Here is a 17,109-nt window from a genome sequence, read left to right on the forward strand (position 1 = left end):
CTTGTTAAGTTCTTACAAGTCTTAAAAGAACATTTTACGAGCCTTATGATTCTAGAATTGACTCGTAAGTTTAGCGTTTCACACGCGCGTGAAGAAATTGATTTTTGTCAGACATTTATACATATCTACTCAAAATTATTAATATTAATAATTTAATTTCGGTAATGCATTAAATATTAATTTCGGTAATGCATACTAAAAGCTGCTATACATAAAATTAACAAAATTAAATGTAAAAGCATATAAATATATTAAATGATTAAATATCCAATAATATGATATAATTGTTACATTTAACAGAATATACATATATGTGTATTATTTCATTATTAACAAAGTTGATTATATTATTCCATATCTGAGATATTTATATAAAGCAGCCTTCCCAGGTAGCTGACATCATGTTGACGTTTACTGTTCATGTAATGTCACCTTATTGCTTGGGTTTAATGGGCACTAATCCAGTGAAATGTGAGTGACCGAAATCACTATCAATTTAATTTAAACTCAGCATCGCATTGGTCTGCCGATTTTGAAACGCGTACTCGTTTACGCGTAAAACTTTTAGAGAAATGTTTCTAAAAAGTGAAATCTCACTCTTAAAGATTTTGAAATTTGAGATACTCCTTTTCATAATTGGTTCAATTTTTTCTCTTTAGAGTGAGATCCTACTTCATAGAATGACAGCTGCTTTTTAATCCCGCGCGATCAAGTGTAGAAATCAGGAGAGTCCGACCGAAATTTCGGTTTCGGTTTCAGTTTCGGTCAGTTTCGATCAAAAATTAGAGTTTCGGTTTCGGTCGAAATTGAGAGAAAATTTCGATGAGTAAACCGAAACTGTGCAAATTGCAACGCGCCGGTGAGGGTTTAAAAAGCAACTGTTCGATTTTAATTATTAACTCGTTGATTAAGCTTAAGACAACTTGAATACAAACTTTGATGTGATCCTAATAATAACTGTGATTTGATTTCTTTAAAACTTGAGGATGCAATATTATTATATTATTATAGTCAGATATTTGAAAATTTTGTTTTTTTAAGAGTACACTTTGTCATGATTTCTGAAAATTATACGATCTCTGTAAAATTAATTCAAAAGTGTCGATTTCTATTCCGGTCGAAAAAAATGTGACTCCGTTAGCTTCTTTCTCTCTTTTTTTTTTTTAGTAAGACTTATCTAAGTTTCGGTTTTGTTTTCGGCCGAAATTGAATGACAATCGAATATTCGTTTTCGGTTTCAGCCGGAGGTCAAATGTGGTTTCGGTCGGACTCTTGAAGTCAGCTTCGTCCCTTCTTTCCTTTTTTTTTGCCAAGTCACAGAGTTGCGTCAATGATGATGCGTAATAGAAAATCGCCAGAGAGACCGCAATCTTTTTTTTTTCTTCATCGACCTCCGCAACGTGGGCTCCCATTCTTTCGAAATGGTACGATCGCGTGCGCGAGGTCGCGAAGAAGAGAGCGTAGGTAGAGTACTCGCTCCCGTTTCTGCACAATCTCCTTCATATATCGCTTTTCAATATCGGGATACTTCCGCGATACACCGTCGAAACTTGGTTGAACTTTGGTACGATCGAGCTCGTGCCGTTGAATTACGGCTGGCTTGCACACTAATTGGACGAATCAAGGAACACACGAAGGACACGCCTTCCATTTAGTAACACAAGTCAACACGAGTATTGTTCTGTGTTTGTTACTCATAGAATGCAAAAAAAAAATAGAACGACATTTGTGTCGACTTGTGTCATTAAATCGAAGACATCCCAAGTCAAGAGAAAGTAAAAATGATTCTATTTTGACGACATAAAAATCAAACTGATGATTTTGGTTTACGCAAATTTGATTGTTTATTGACGTTAAGAATTAAAATAATTTTGAATTTTTGTTAATTAACTTTTGTTGGAAATAAAAACTATCCGCCAAAATGTTAGAAAAGCAAAAATATCAGATAATTTTGAACAAATATATGTCACAATATGTTTTTCTTTATATAGAAACAAATCTGCATCCAAGGAATATTATATCATCAACCGGAGGCTGTATGAAGGACGAAGCCTCTTTTGACGCGATCGATAAGATCTGGAGAACGTTGAAATCTTTGGGATTAATCGCGGAGAGAACCGTACGTGCATGTCCGTTCATCCTTCTAATTATCTCTCGACGCCGCGTCTCTCGGCTATAAACCGCGTGCATGGAATTCGATACACTTCGAGATTCACGTACGTGAATCCTATCCTATGTAGTTCCGACAGAGATTTCTCGCGAAGATGAATCTCATCTCTGGCATAACACGAGCAGCAAGGTAAATTAAATGCACGAATTGCGTGTCAAGGGATAGGATCATCTACTCAAATAATATCAGTAACTGCGTGTATACGAGATCTTCCTTGAAGAATGATGCTCCAGATAGAAATTATATAATTATATCAGAAGGATGTTATCTAAAAATGACAGCCATGATGATATCCTGATATTATTCTGCAGTATTTTACATCGAGAGATAATTTACTGAAGTATCTAAAAATTTAGATACAGATCTGAAAATAATTTTATTGAACCAAAATAATTATGTTGGAAATTTAAGCACGATGAGCAATGTTGCAAAAAGCTTTCGAGCAACCAGCTTCAGCATTCTACATGTGTAATTATTCTGATTTGACAAAATTATTTTTAGATCTGCATTTAGCTAAATTTTTACATATTTTCAGAGCAAGAGCATTCTTTCCCCGTAGAATTCCATCTTAATAAAATTTCCTCTTTTTTTCCACTATTTCTTTTTTTTGAGCGTCCTATACAAAAGGAACAATTTTGTTGAAATATCTAAAAATTTAGATATAGATCTGAAAATAATTTTATTGGACCATCAAAATAATTATGTAGGAAACTCAAGCACGATGAGCAACGTTGCAAAAAGTTTTGACATTCTAGCAATTATCAGCATCCTACATGTGTACCTAATTATTTTGATAACCTAATAAAATTGTTTTCAGATCTGTATCTAGCTAAATTTTTTAATACTTCAGCAAAAAGTCTTCCGTTCTAAATCTATAAAGTGTTTTGATACGGAGTCGTTATATCCTATTATCAAGCTCGTAGCTCACGATCGCTCGCTATTTTTTGTCTCGATCTCTGCATCCGCGCAGCTTGCTGAATACATCTGTTTAAGCTCGAGAATTAGAACACACGAATTATCACGTTTCCTCTTATTTCCTCTTTGTGTGCACCGCTCTCACGTAACGTCGAAGCGTAATGATTTTGCAGCTACGATTTCTCAATATGGATCCGAAGTTCGGCCGCTTCATCTCCCTGGGAATCTAGACAAGCACGTACGCTATCTTTCTCTCCATTACGAGGCGAGCGGGAATTCTGCAGGATGCCTATTGGGATACTATCATCGCTTCGTCTACGACGAAGCGTGAGTACGGTGACCCAGAGGTGGATCGTTAACCGGCGAGTTACGTGTCGATCGGTAATACCTTGACGATTTCAAATGCTTCGGTTTATGCGCGCAGTTCTATTTTATGGAACTATTTACGGCGCAGAATCGTGTTAGGATCGCGCAATTATATCATATGCGTAATATTAATTCTCGTGCGATCGCGAGCTTCGAACCGAACGTTCTCGCAAATTAGTTCTTTTACAACTAGTCTCTTACGTAACTATCGAATCTTCGGCTAACCGGATCTGATTCTCGGTCATACATAATTATCCGAATTATTATGATCTTCTGATCGGTCTAAACAAAATGGCGCGCGATTTCTTGACGAGATAATAGCTCTCATTAATAACTGTTGCTGTAACTGGCGAGAAAGATAAACTTTCCGTCACACGTGGGCACGTTTAGAACCCACGTTCCTTGCAGGAGATCATCCCGGGTTGTCCGCAGGCACTCGGTACTTTATAGCAGCACCCAGTTCCCGACTTAGCGCACACATGAATACTTCGCGCGATCTTTGTATCAGTCGATGCGTTCCGGAGATGCTGTCAACGCATCAATTGCGCAACGAGCCCGTCGCAATGGCGACGGTGATGACGACCCCGCGGGTATAATTCCCGCATTGAAAGAGCCGATATAATTACAAGGGAGAAACGCGCGGCGAGTGCATACCAGCCGCGCGTCATCGGCTCCAGCCGCTTTTCCATGCTTTCCCACCGCCTTCCTCCTTAGGATGTGCATCGAGAAATCAAATACTTTCATTTAATTCATTTAATAATAAGAAATTTTGAGGGATTTAATGATCACGTAACATATACTTTACGTACAAAATATTAAGTTGTTTTAAATAGCGCTCTTTAATCTACACGATATATCGTTTAGATACCTAGATTGTTTTACTTTTACAGCTCATTGCCTCAACCCTATCGCTTCGCTTTCATGCCAATCCCATTGGACGACCTTCAGATCCATTCGGAGATGCCTGTCGATCCGTATCAACCTCGCGTTACGCAATCACCCCTCATCTTAGCTCGAGATTCATCTCGACGGCCTCCTCCGCCACTGCCACCCCCTCCGATGGCCCTCCCACCGTGCGTGTCTTCATCCAGCACTCTGTCTCTTCTTCTCTCTTCTTCTCCTCTCGGCGTCTCTAGTCAACGAGGATTCGTTGGCGAATCTTCGAGGAACGCATCACCGGATTATATCCAGTCGTGGTGCCATCCCCGATTGCTTGTTGGAGGGTGGGAGGAAGACGATCCTCGCGCGGAACCAGTATATAAGCATGCTGGATCCGATCTGGATACGTGCAGATCAATTATCATTGTCGGTTTGGCGATACACGATTTGAACAGTGTGATTCAATAATACTTATTATCGATCGACGACGCGCAACCAACGAGATGAGATCGGTACGAGTCGCGCAATGGAAATCTCTTTAATTCGATTGTCGAAATTTGGAATGAGTCTTGGATCTCCTAGTCGACCTAGTTAATTGCGACAGTTAATTTAAAATAGAATCTATTAATTGCGCACGAAATTTTATGGACGGTTCTCCAACCAGCGGTACTGCATGATTTCCATTTACCGTGCAGAATGTCGTGTGTTTGAAAAAAAAGTCTATAAATATCTGTTATAAATTTTTGTTCGCGATTATTTATTTTGTACCGTTTTATTTCTTTATATTGTACAATTTTTATCCCTTTCGGCTTATTTCAACAGCTCTCCATAGCATTGCTGGCCATCATTGGTACATGCTATGCCGCAAGATTAGATACAACTTATCTTCCGCCCGGTAGTGCCGGAAGTGCAGGTGGAGCAGGATTGATTCATCCTCCATCAGGACACGGTGGACCTATTAAACTTAGTAGCCCGGGTGGTTCAGGTGGTCCTGGTGGTCCAAGTAGTTTTGGTGGCCCAAGTGGTTTTCGTGGTCCAAGTGGTTTTGGTGGTTCTAGTGGTCCTAGTGGTCATGGTGGGACAGGCGGATTTGGTCTTGGGAGTGGTGGCGACGCTTACGCAGGTGGTAAGTTTAAACAAAAATATAATTACTGAACAAGAGAGGAAATATTTAATTATTTTGTCTTATGTGCTATTCTCTCCATAGTCATTTATTTATTTACTTGTATCTATCTGAATCTTCCATTACGATATATTATTACATGAAGTTTAAGATCTTAACTAGATCTTTTTTTTTTTAGAAATATTGCATTACGATTTTCCTTGAAAATAGTTAATTTTTTTAAATGCAGCTTAGATGTGTGATTTTTAATATTTTACATTTCATACATTAGGCGGCGGACTAGGTGGTGGTGGTCATGGTGGTCAACAGATACCCATTATTTCTTATACTAATGAGAACGCCGGTGACGGAAACTATCAATATAGTTATGAAACTGGAAATGGTATTACCGTGCAAGAGACAGGTCATCGGCAAGGTACGAGATTGCATTTCCGTATCCGATTAAATTATTAATTGTTTCATTACTGAAGTAGCTGTATGTTAGTCTTGAACGAGCTAAACAATGCTTGTTTCTGAAATCATGGAAGTGTCGTGTCGCAACGCGGTGTAGTCGGTGACAATGAGGATATTGCGTCAAAACAAGTGCGTGCGGTGTTGCAGGAGAATCCGAATCGGTGAGCGGATCCTTTTCTTATACTGGTTCCGATGGTGTGCAATATTCAATCACGTATACGGCGGACGAATATGGTTTTCACCCTCAAGGCGCTCACTTGCCGACACCACCTCCGATTCCACCGGAAATTCAACGAGGTGTTGAATTAGCGCTCGCCGCCGAAGCTAGGGGAGAGAATCAGGATGGTGGTGGTGGAGGATATTCGCACGGAGGCAGTGGATATCCCAGCGGAGGTATGTCGCAGGATTTCAATTAAATATATAAACAAACTTTTATAATTATACATATTAATATCTTAAGAATGACCTACTTATTGTCAAATTATATCTCTTTATATTAGGAGGTGGCCATAGCGGCCATGGAAGCGGTGTCTATCAGGGACCAAGCTCGTACCAGACAAGTTCAAGCGGTGGCTACCAATATTAGACAACAGATTGAGGATTGAGGATCATTTACGTGCATACCGCACACAGGCATGCATACCATTTTCCGTTTATCTTCAACATTTCATGTACATAACGATATATCATTCATATAATTTTTTTATTTATATAAAGTGATATGACTTATTTATGCCCACTCTCTAATTTTTCTTTTGTTGAAGTTGCTTTTGTGTAGCAGCAATCCCGATACTAAAGCACCTTATACATATACATGACACTGTGCAATTGAGAACTAAACAACTGCGATATATATTGTGCATTATTCTTTATATGCGCTTATTACATGCATATATATATATATGTATATAAAACAATCATACATTTTGAGATGTATATTATAAATGAATAAATTAAATAAATAAACGGTGTATTAACACTGTGAAATATATTGTGTACGTAAATCATTTTACATGTATATATAATAAAATATTAATAAATTAATGGTGTAATCTAAATTTTTTATCTATAAAAAAATTCTATTTACATAAAAATATGTAACATTGTAATAATTATTACACTAATTTAAAGATAATTTGTAGTAACGATTAAATTCAATGTGACATTAAATTAATATTAAATTATTTTTTAATTTAAATTAAATATATTAACATTATTACTAATATTAATAAATGTGATATTAAATTAAATACAATGTGTACTAATATAGGTATTACAATTTTGTTAAATAAGATTATAATATAGTCAAACTTAACAACATATACAATTTGGAAAATTAATTTTAAATCAATTTCTGTCTATTTAATATATTTTAAGTATATTTCTACGTATGTAAGGTAATATATTATATAAGATATTCATTTTATACTGTTTCTGGATGACTAGTAGCACGAGTTGGAGATTTATTAGACTCAATCATTTCAGCTCCTCTTGCAAACTGAATAAAAAGTTGTTCCAAAGTTGCAGATAGAACAGCGTAATCCTCGATGCAATTATATCTTTGCTTCAGATTCTTCATTGTATCATACATTTTTTCCCACGTTGTATTACAATCAGTTACATGATAGGCAAGAAAACCCTGCAAAAATAAATAGAAATTAATAGTAAGATAAAAGAATAAAAAAATTAAAGCAATCAATTGTTGTCTCTGAAGCGAAGCACTATCATTACCAAATTTTCATCTCTAATGTCGCATGTTAAAGTAAATTCAATAATTTTCTTTATATTGTTAACATCTTCGTCCATTCGGCTTGGATTCAATTGTATATGAATATCGTAACCCGCTCCAAATCGCTGCTTCAATTCTTGACTTGCACCAATACAAACTAATTCACCCTTCACCATAATGACTAGTCGATTACAAAGTGCTTCACACTCTTCCATGCTGTTGAGCAATATAATTTTAATATTCCGTTCAACAAAATGAATTATATTAAAATTTAAATTCAAATATTTTATTCCAAATTTTTGTATTCTAAAAGATACCTGTGAGACGTAAGTATAATAGCCTGTCCTGCTGCCTGACACGACTGTAAAGTATTCCAAAGCGATCTTCTAGCTGCAGGATCGACGCCAGTTGTAGGCTCATCCAAAAGAACAAGAGTAGGATTACCAACGAGAGCCATTGCGATGTTTAAGCGTCTCTTGTTACCACCGCTATAAGTACCACTTGGCTGCTTCATACAAGCAGTTAAATCTGAAATAACATTCATATTTACCACACACGCTATTTTTACATGTGCTCTTTTTAAAATTTTGCATTTATTATCGCAGTTCACTTACTCAGTCTATTAATCCATTTATTAACTTCCAATTCTACGTTGGCCTTTGGTATACCGCGAAGACGAGCAAATAGTCGTAAATGGTCAAAAGCGTTTAAGGAAGATATTAAAGCATCAGTTTGTGGACAGTATCCCATTTCAGAAAGATACTACAAAAAATAATCCTCTAATATTATAAACAATATAATATTAAAGACATTAAATTACTGTATAAGTTGTTACCTCTGTCCTCTGTGCATGGATTTCTGCTTGTTTTAAGTACATTATGCCACTATTAGACATTTCTTCTCCAGTTAGCATCCTAAAAGTTGTACTCTTTCCGGCGCCATTTACACCGAGCAATCCGAAACATTCCCGTGGTTTCACTCGAAAACTGATTTCTTTCACGGCCATTAACTTTCCATAGTATTTGCTTAATTCATACACCAAGAAGAGACTGTTATCATTACTTATCGGACTTTGAAATGGTTCTAAATTAGTAGTCTCTGTAGCACTTGATTTTAATTCTTCTTTCGTATTTACACCTGTACATAAACATATCATATACATATTTTATATAAATTATAACATTCATAAATTAAGTTATCTATGAATTTATAACTTTTATATCTCATTTCTTAGAAGATACTAAAAATTATCTTACCTTGGTTATTGATTTTATTAATTTCTACCGCTACAGCAAGTTTTTCTTTTTTCACTTGATCATCCATTGTATCTTGCTCTTTTCTCAGTTTTGTACCAACCATCTTTGTCAATAATTTCAACAATAACTTTTCTTCCAAGATGATTAATAGAGCAAAATACAAAATTGGCGTTACAGCTAGATATACTATACTTTCTTCAAAACTTATATCATCTTCAAAGTTTTTGAAGTAAGGTAGTTGATTTTTGCACACCCCATCTCTGCAATCCAAACCTAAAAAAAATTATAATAAATCAGAAATTTTATCATTAATAGTAACATATTTTTGCTCAAATCATTAAGTGAATATTATACAATCTTACCACAACAAGGATCTTTTGCAAGACAAGCTACACTGTGAAGTATGTCTGGTAGACGACGGCACCTTGCATTCTGTACTGCTATGTTGAAAAAAGATAGTTGACCATGGAACAAACTTACGTAAGGAATCAGACGGAAGATTCTCTTTTGTAGAATGTGTAGCACACTAAGCCAATCAAAATTGCTTAGTACTTGATGTAGAACATATTGTATTATAACTGAAATAAATTTTTGAGTTACTTCTTTTTATATATAGTAATGTATTTGCATTTTTAATAGAACAATTAGTTTCACACTTAATATATCCGTAAATTTTTAATGTTTAAAAATATATACTACAGCAAGCTTACCAAGGCCAATAGGTGCAACACCCAAAATGGTTATTATAGTACTCCTCGATTTATTCATAAAACTGCATAAATATATAAGAAATAAAACATTAATACCAAATAATTCCAGAGTCAATATCAAGTACACTGTAAAAGAAAATAAATAAATATATAAAGAGATAAAATATGTAATATACTAATTAATATTAGACATAATTTAGAATCAGAACTTACGTATCTCTACTCTATAATATAGACGAATATCAAGAATAACATCCATGATGTAGAGCGCTAAAGTAATTAGCAATACACTTATTGTAAATATCAGAAAATCAAAAGCGAACATTGTACTCCAGTACGACAGAGAAGTGACACCGGTCATACGCTGAAGTTGCTTAACTTTCGTCGCTGTTTCTTGCAAAGGATGCATTACGAAAAGTGATATAGTGGGAAAGAAAAATATACAGAATAGCAAAACACGCGACATCGAGTCTGTTTCGGGCAATATTTGAGTTGAAAATATCGTATTCGGTAATTGTTGTCTAGACGCAGTAATCGAATATTCATCGCCAGCGAAAGCTTTAATGAACGAATTACTTAAAAGATTCACTGTTAACGGCACGCTGTGAATTGCTATGCCGGAATATAAACCGTTAGCCCATGTGTTATTTTCAGTGGCATTAAATTCGGCGGAGACGATAAAATTATTTCGGTATTCCACAAGATTCTTCATAGAAGAATTCAGAAGAGCTGAAAGAAATAATATATAAAAAAAAACTATCATTCAGACAAATGTATTACCATGCTTGATACGAAATTAGATAATAATACAATTACCGCTTGTAACACTTATATCTGACGCTACACGCTCTGCTTCGCCATCCACATTCTGAACAATATTTCTATATTTCTGAGCAATTGGTTCGTTGTTTGATGAATATAAAGCTTTGGGATATCTGTACATATCAAGTTTTAATGGAACAATATTCGTGGAATCGGCTGGTAAACTATAACTTAAGGCCATTAGAAGCACCGAGAAAATGGGAAGAATCAGCTGAAAATATTAATGACATGTTAATAAAAGAAACTTTTCAATTTCAAAGTATTAAGAAGTACAAAGAATATCATCAAAGATATGTCTGATCTTTGTATTAGTGAAGCATATATTAAGGGGAGAAATACATACAATCGTCAGCAAGATAGGTAGATTCTTTCTCGTGTATGTAAATTTCTTGCAAAATAATGCTGATATTGATTGCATGCATAGTTTAATGCCTGTAACTTTCTGTAATGGTGCTGTAAATAATTCATTAAGATGTTTCCCACTATCTTCACTCCTCACAATCCTACAACCAATAATGAAGTAAGAAAATAATAATAAAATAATGACATAAAACATATTTCGACAAACATACTTTAAAAATACTTGTTCCAAAGTAATCAATGACACGCTTATTCCAGTAACGCCTAATTTTTTCTTTTCGCTTTCTACTTTGTCCAGTGATTGTGGTAAAGAATCAGTATATGGAACATTTAAAACGATCTTTTCACTATCAATACTAAGCTGTTGCGTTCTGGAGTCAAATTTACTTATGACTTTTTCGGGAACACACCAAGACTTTGTTGATAATGTAACTTCGATATGTCCATGACCTAAAACAGAAAAGTTAATTTACAAAACAATTATTTAAATTAAGGCAAACGTCCCAGTGACCGGACATGTATCTATATCTGAACATTTGCACAAAACATTTCTTTTTATACTATTATTAATCTCAAATGCTTTTTAAAAAAAATATCATATAAAATTTAATCTTTAAATACAATTAAATTATAATATTGTAATAAAAGAAAATATTTGAGAGATTAATAACAATAAATTTTGTGTATATGTCGAATGTAGGACAATGTCCAGTCACTGGGACGTTTATTACATTTTGTTTAAATATCAGTAAACATATTATCATACCATACTGTTTCTTCAAAAACATTGCAGTGCCATAACTTCTAAGACGACCGGCATGCATTATTGCGATTCTGTCACCAAGTATATCAGCTTCTTCCATATTATGTGTACTAATTAATATTGTTTTCTCTCCTATAAGTTTCTATATAAAAAAAATATTAATAATATAAAATATGTAACATAAAGTAATATATATGTATGCACAGCTTTAAAAATAATTGAATCAAAATTTTTTTGCTTACTAATATAATATCCCATGTATCTCTTCTGGTTTCAGGATCCATTCCTGATGTTGGCTCATCCAAAATTATGATCTAAATACAAATTTATTTTAGACTGATGTAATAATTATATAATGCATCATTCATTACATCTCTATTTTAGAACTTACTTTAGCATCGCCAATAAGAGCCATTCCGAGGCACAGTCTTCTTTGTTGACCACCAGAAAGTTTGCTAGGTAGAAAATCTTTTTTTTCGGAAAGCTTCAACTTAGCAAGCAAATTAAGAACATCCGTTTTAATTTCGTTTTTGGTTTTATTTTTAGCTTTCAACTGCCGTAACATAAAAATGCAAATGAACAATTAATATGTTATTGATACGATTGTTTTTATTCCACAAAAATTATTGTTATTATCCTCACCAAGCCAAAGAATTCTATTTGTTCAAATACATTTAAATCTGGAAAAACCATATTTTCTTGAGGACATAGCCCTAAATCATTTCTAATATTATCTAAGTGCTTTCTTATATTTTTGCCATTTATGAAGACTTTCCCTTCTGTTTCGCTGGTTACACCTATAGAACATAAATACAGTAAGAGTACCTCCCATAAAATGACGTTCTCATTAAGAACTATTTCATAATACAAAGTAATACCTGTTAATATAGACATAAGTGTAGTTTTGCCTGCTCCATTGTGTCCAAGCAAAGCAGTAATTTGTCCTTTGTAAAAGTCTACCGATACACCTCTTAGGGCATGGACTTTCTAAAATATAATAACTTGACAGTATTTAAATATAACAAAAAACATTACATCTTTATAACTGTAATTATAACTGTAAAATTCCTTTTATGTAAACTTACGGATTTTCGTAACCAGCTTGTTGTATAAGACTTTTTAAGATCACGTATTTGTATTCCAGGTGTAAGTGCATTACCGAATACTGGCTCAAAATCTTTATTAGTCTTGTCGTAATTAAATTCAGTAGTAGTATTAAATTCATCATCAAGAGCTACTTTGTTCTTTTTGATACACTAAAATATAATAGCATAAAAATTATATCTCACATACACACATAGCGTTTTTCTTCAATATTAGATCTATGCATAAGTTCATCATTTTTAACAAATCGCGTTGAGTCGCGGTTTTGTCGACTTACAGTCGACTGATTCATGCCAAGCATTTCTGGGAAATCTTGCATCACGGTTGGATTTTTGTCAAGCAGGGCATGCATCTCCACATCGTCAGTTTCCTTGGCACGACATGACCTCAGTCGAACGTTAGTATTAGTATCGAAATCGGCCTTCCGGAAGCATTTGTATGACTTTTTACACATCCTTATTGACACGTCATCATCATATGTGTTGTATAAAATTCTTTTGGTTTCTATCTTATTTTTATTAAAAAACGGAAGCATGCAGCGAAAGCGAAATTTGTCAGAGTTCATCTAAAACGAAGGCAAAACAACGACAGTACAAACAAAATTCACAAAAGTTTCTCGCGCGCCAAGCAGATGCTGGACAAGTCACGTAAATATTGCAAAAGAAAGAGCGTATGCGCAGTTCTTTTTTAAGCAGATTATTAATACGCGAACTTGACCGTACAAACTTATGCACAGATTTAGTACTGTTTATAATTCTCGCAAACTTGCCTTCAAAAAGTATAATGGATCCTTTCGGACTCCATATTTACCAGGAAGTACAGCATTTACATATACTGCAAGTGTAAAATGTATCACAGCTCCCAAAATTGAAAAGAGAAATATAAAACCTGAACTTCCTACGATACCGTATTCTGTTTCTCCAGGATCAAACAAATTATGCCACTGAATACCAATCACTAAAAGAAAAAATAAAACAATACATATTATCCTTTAAAGTTTAACACACACAATCCTTTAAAGTTTTTTTAATTAACTATTAATATAGAGTGGTTCAAATATAAATGACTTTTTTATGTGAATCAACGCGGACGTGCTTACACTGATTGTAACAAGCAAGGGTGTCTGTTCACACGTTACAATTTATGATATCCGAATAAATAGTATAGAGTACTATTGCATACTTGCGCTTTCTCCGAACTATCCACGGAGTTTACGTAAAATTTCGACGGCTTTAACATTTTTGTTTGCAAGAAATTTGATTAACGTGTGAACAACACGTTGTACAACAGCACTCGGTATTATTTGTTTGCACATCGCAACAACTACTTCAGAACCAACTGCCATGAGTACACAACTAGAGAGTGAACAGACTCATCTGTTACTTAGTGTAAGTACATCTATCAATGCTGATTTGTATTCACACAAAAAATTCTCATTCATATTTAAAGATTTGAACCATCCTCATGATTAACATAAATACGTCGACAATGATTGCTTACATTTGCTTTCAAGAGCATTCGATTCTTGAAGAAGTCTATGAAGCATAATATTTGGAAATATTATACCAAAATATGGTATAACGCCAAAAACTTCTTTCCTTGCCATATTTTGATGGAGTGACATTGCTGCCATATAAATAATAGCTAAGGCAATTGTCACAAATCGTGCTGTAAAAAAACATTAAGAATATAATATATTTGTGCACTTAAATAATTATTTATTTTATAAAAAGATATCTACGTTTTGAGAAATATGCTGCAATATGCATGCCAAATGTTATTAGATGAGCAATATGTGCAGTAAATAAGAGCCAGAATATAAACGCATTTCCATATTCCAAAAAGGCCTCAACATTATCAGAAAAAGTATTCTTAAATAATATGATTATTGGTATTATATAAATAGTGCTCATTAATATTCCTGTAATTAACCAGCTAAGTAAATTGTAAACCAATTTGACTCCATTCATTGCCATTAAAACCTGAAAATAATGAAACAAATAAATATTCTTTCATGATTAAAAACACACGAAAAATATAAAGAAAGAATAATATACTAACATTTATGCCAATAAACTTTTCTTTTGATGCATAGTTAGTTTCCACACAAAGTGTAATAACAAAAATTGTAACTCCAAATGAAACAATTACCATACGAAGTACTATATCAAGTATATCGATTTTAACATATGGTGGATAAGGCATTCTTTGTATTGACATCTGAAAAATAACATCACAGAATAATAAAAAAATAATCCTGTTATATCACAGCCATATGTTATTCACCTGTTCTTATATATATGTAAATATTCAAATTTTTTAAACATTTTAATAATAAATTTAGTATTAAAATATATTTATATATTCTTTTTAACACATACTTTTACGTTAGAGTCTGGTGCTACTTGTTTTATAAATGCTTCATCCAAACAGATCTGAACTTGAATAAATGGCATCATTTCGAAATACATCGAAGTTGATGAAGTAACACTTTCACTTGCTAAGCTTTGGTACAAAGAATTTGGAATCTTCCATGAGTGCCTCAGTTTATATTTTATGGTAGGTTGGTCATATTGTTTAAAAATTACAGCTATTGCAGAAAGTATTGGATTTTGTGCCTGAGACTGTGTGTAAACATTTATTATTTCAGTTTCATTAGCAAAACCGTTCACATCTATATAAAAACAGAAAAGGTATTATTTTATAGTCACATAAACTATTAAAAGATACTATTTATATTTTTTAATCGCCATTTTATACTTACTTTCAGGCAGGAGACGAAGACAATATCTAACGGATTCCATGATTTTCTCTGTATATGCATTTTTTGGTACGTAATATACTTTATTTAAAGCATTATCAATTTTTGTCATTAACTCATCTTGTGTATATAGAGAATAATATGTGCTGACGTTCACCACAACTGGGGGCTGAACGCTGAAATCTCTCACAGTTTGCAGTAACGCGAATACTGCAATAGGTACTAAAGTTTGTAAGAAAATCATCATACGCCAATGCCTTTTGCGTACTATCATATTTTTGTACATCAACAAGCCAAAAATTTTCCATCTGCTAGCCATTTTTATATCTTGATGTCAACTTTATTTCAATATGGAGAAGGTTTATTAGCAGGCTGTATTCAAATATCTACAAATAGTATATACACTACTTTGCCATTGAAAGTACACAAAGTCTCCTGAATAAATTATTGGGATTGACGTATATGTTGGCTTCAACTTAAAGCATATGTCTCATATATGAACTATACAGCCTTAGTCATTAAAATGTAGAAATCTATTCATATTGTAGCAGTTTTTGCGATATCTTATAAAGAAATGTAATTTATTGTTTCTTCTTTATAGATTAAATCCAGTTTCTGACATACTGTTGTCATAGCAAATTTTACCTAAACAATCATAACTTATCAGTCATGAGTCATAGTATGAGTCTCAAGTGAAAATATAGAACATACATGATATTCATGATATTACATAAAAGTAATGATATTATTCACGACTTTAATAATTATTATAATAATTAAACTTCAATCTAACTTTAATAATTATCAATAATACAACAAAGATTATTCGGCAGTTTTTAAACTAGATAAGATCAAACAGTTTAATGTCATATCAAATACTGGGAATCAGATTAAGAAAATATACTATTCTGGAAAAGAATTTCCAGAAAACATAAAGAACTTACGATCAACAAGAAAATTGACAAAAACAAAAGCCAGCAGCTTTTCTTTTAAAAACTCATCTGCCAGTTTTACATGAGACTTCACTGTGTTCATTTGAACATGACAAAAATAGAAATATATTAATGTCCGAATTATATACTTATTCAATTTAATATTTTTAACTTACTTGCATTTGCCAACCGTACGTTGCTAGACGTTGCATCAAAGTGAACTTGCAATTTAGATAAGACATGGGAATCAATATACGCTCATTTGTTCAATTTCCACGTCCTTATCATTCGGAATGCAAAAAAAAAAGAGAACATAATTGGAGCTATTACACGTATGTACGATAACGATTTGACTTGAATTATATGCAACAAATGTACTCACGAGAACTGTCACATTTCGCAACCAGTCTTCCTCGAAAACGTTCAATAGCGAAGTTGTACGCCTTATAAAGCTTCATTTTATCACATTATCAAAGACAATAATGATAATTTTGCGACGCGTTATACTTAAGCACTTAATTACAACGCGTCGCATAACATCGATAACGTGTGCCAGCACTCAACGTCATACCGTCATACCAGGAAACTGATCGTTGTCTGAAACTGATGATTGCTCCATAATGCGGGGTCTACAATAGAAGTCGTAGCGGTCGTAGGGTCTTAAGTCGTAGAACATTGACCAATCACAGTCGAATGCGGGGTCTACAATAGAAGTCGTAGCAGTCGTAGGGTCTTAAGTCGTAGAAAATTGACCAATCACAGTCGA

The 17,109-nt window shown here is 33.7% G+C and overlaps 2 protein-coding genes across 2 annotated transcripts; one reads left to right on the top strand and one right to left on the bottom strand.

Annotated features, from left to right (window-relative positions):
* Positions 1-4,721: 4,721 nt before the first annotated feature.
* Positions 4,722-6,797, top strand: LOC108724373 (pupal cuticle protein 20). The gene is made up of 5 exons (XM_018450720.1): positions 4,722-4,842; positions 5,153-5,456; positions 5,725-5,868; positions 6,054-6,299; positions 6,407-6,797. Exons 1-5 carry the CDS (start codon positions 4,834-4,836, stop codon positions 6,490-6,492), a joined length of 789 nt encoding a protein of 262 aa, XP_018306222.1. The 5' UTR covers positions 4,722-4,833; the 3' UTR covers positions 6,493-6,797.
* Positions 6,798-7,297: 500 nt separating this feature from the next.
* LOC108724372 (ATP-binding cassette sub-family A member 1) lies at positions 7,298-16,916 on the bottom strand. Its single transcript, XM_018450719.1, has 26 exons — positions 16,726-16,916; positions 16,520-16,623; positions 15,415-16,056; positions 15,032-15,324; positions 14,712-14,870; positions 14,392-14,632; positions 14,151-14,318; positions 13,420-13,607; positions 12,632-12,802; positions 12,425-12,533; positions 12,189-12,343; positions 11,938-12,099; positions 11,789-11,860; positions 11,550-11,688; positions 10,996-11,233; positions 10,767-10,926; positions 10,418-10,634; positions 9,815-10,330; positions 9,602-9,727; positions 9,254-9,469; positions 8,892-9,164; positions 8,471-8,772; positions 8,250-8,397; positions 7,953-8,163; positions 7,638-7,851; positions 7,298-7,545 (listed from the first exon to the last, which is right to left on the bottom strand). The coding sequence occupies exons 3-26, from the start codon at positions 15,728-15,730 to the stop codon at positions 7,330-7,332; spliced, it is 5,010 nt and encodes a 1,669-aa protein (XP_018306221.1). The 5' UTR covers positions 15,731-16,056; positions 16,520-16,623; positions 16,726-16,916; the 3' UTR covers positions 7,298-7,329.
* Positions 16,917-17,109: the final 193 nt, after the last annotated feature.

Source organism: Mycetomoellerius zeteki, unplaced genomic scaffold, assembly GCF_001594055.1.
Source record: "Mycetomoellerius zeteki isolate Tzet28-1 unplaced genomic scaffold, Tzet1.0 scaffold292, whole genome shotgun sequence".
Lineage (NCBI taxonomy): Eukaryota > Metazoa > Arthropoda > Insecta > Hymenoptera > Formicidae > Mycetomoellerius > Mycetomoellerius zeteki.

Coding starts and splice junctions, on each gene's coding strand:
- LOC108724372 (XM_018450719.1), bottom strand. CDS start 15,730: ATGGCTAGCAGATGGAAAATTTTTGGCTTGTTGATGTACAAAAATATG. Junction 8,773..8,891: donor TAATAAAATCAATAACCAAG/GTAAGATAATTT, acceptor GTTTATGTACAG/GTGTAAATACGAAAGAAGAA. Junction 8,164..8,249: donor TAAATGGATTAATAGACTGA/GTAAGTGAACTG, acceptor ATGTTATTTCAG/ATTTAACTGCTTGTATGAAG.
- LOC108724373 (XM_018450720.1), top strand. Junction 5,869..6,053: donor AGAGACAGGTCATCGGCAAG/GTACGAGATTGC, acceptor GCGGTGTTGCAG/GAGAATCCGAATCGGTGAGC. Junction 6,300..6,406: donor CAGTGGATATCCCAGCGGAG/GTATGTCGCAGG, acceptor TCTTTATATTAG/GAGGTGGCCATAGCGGCCAT.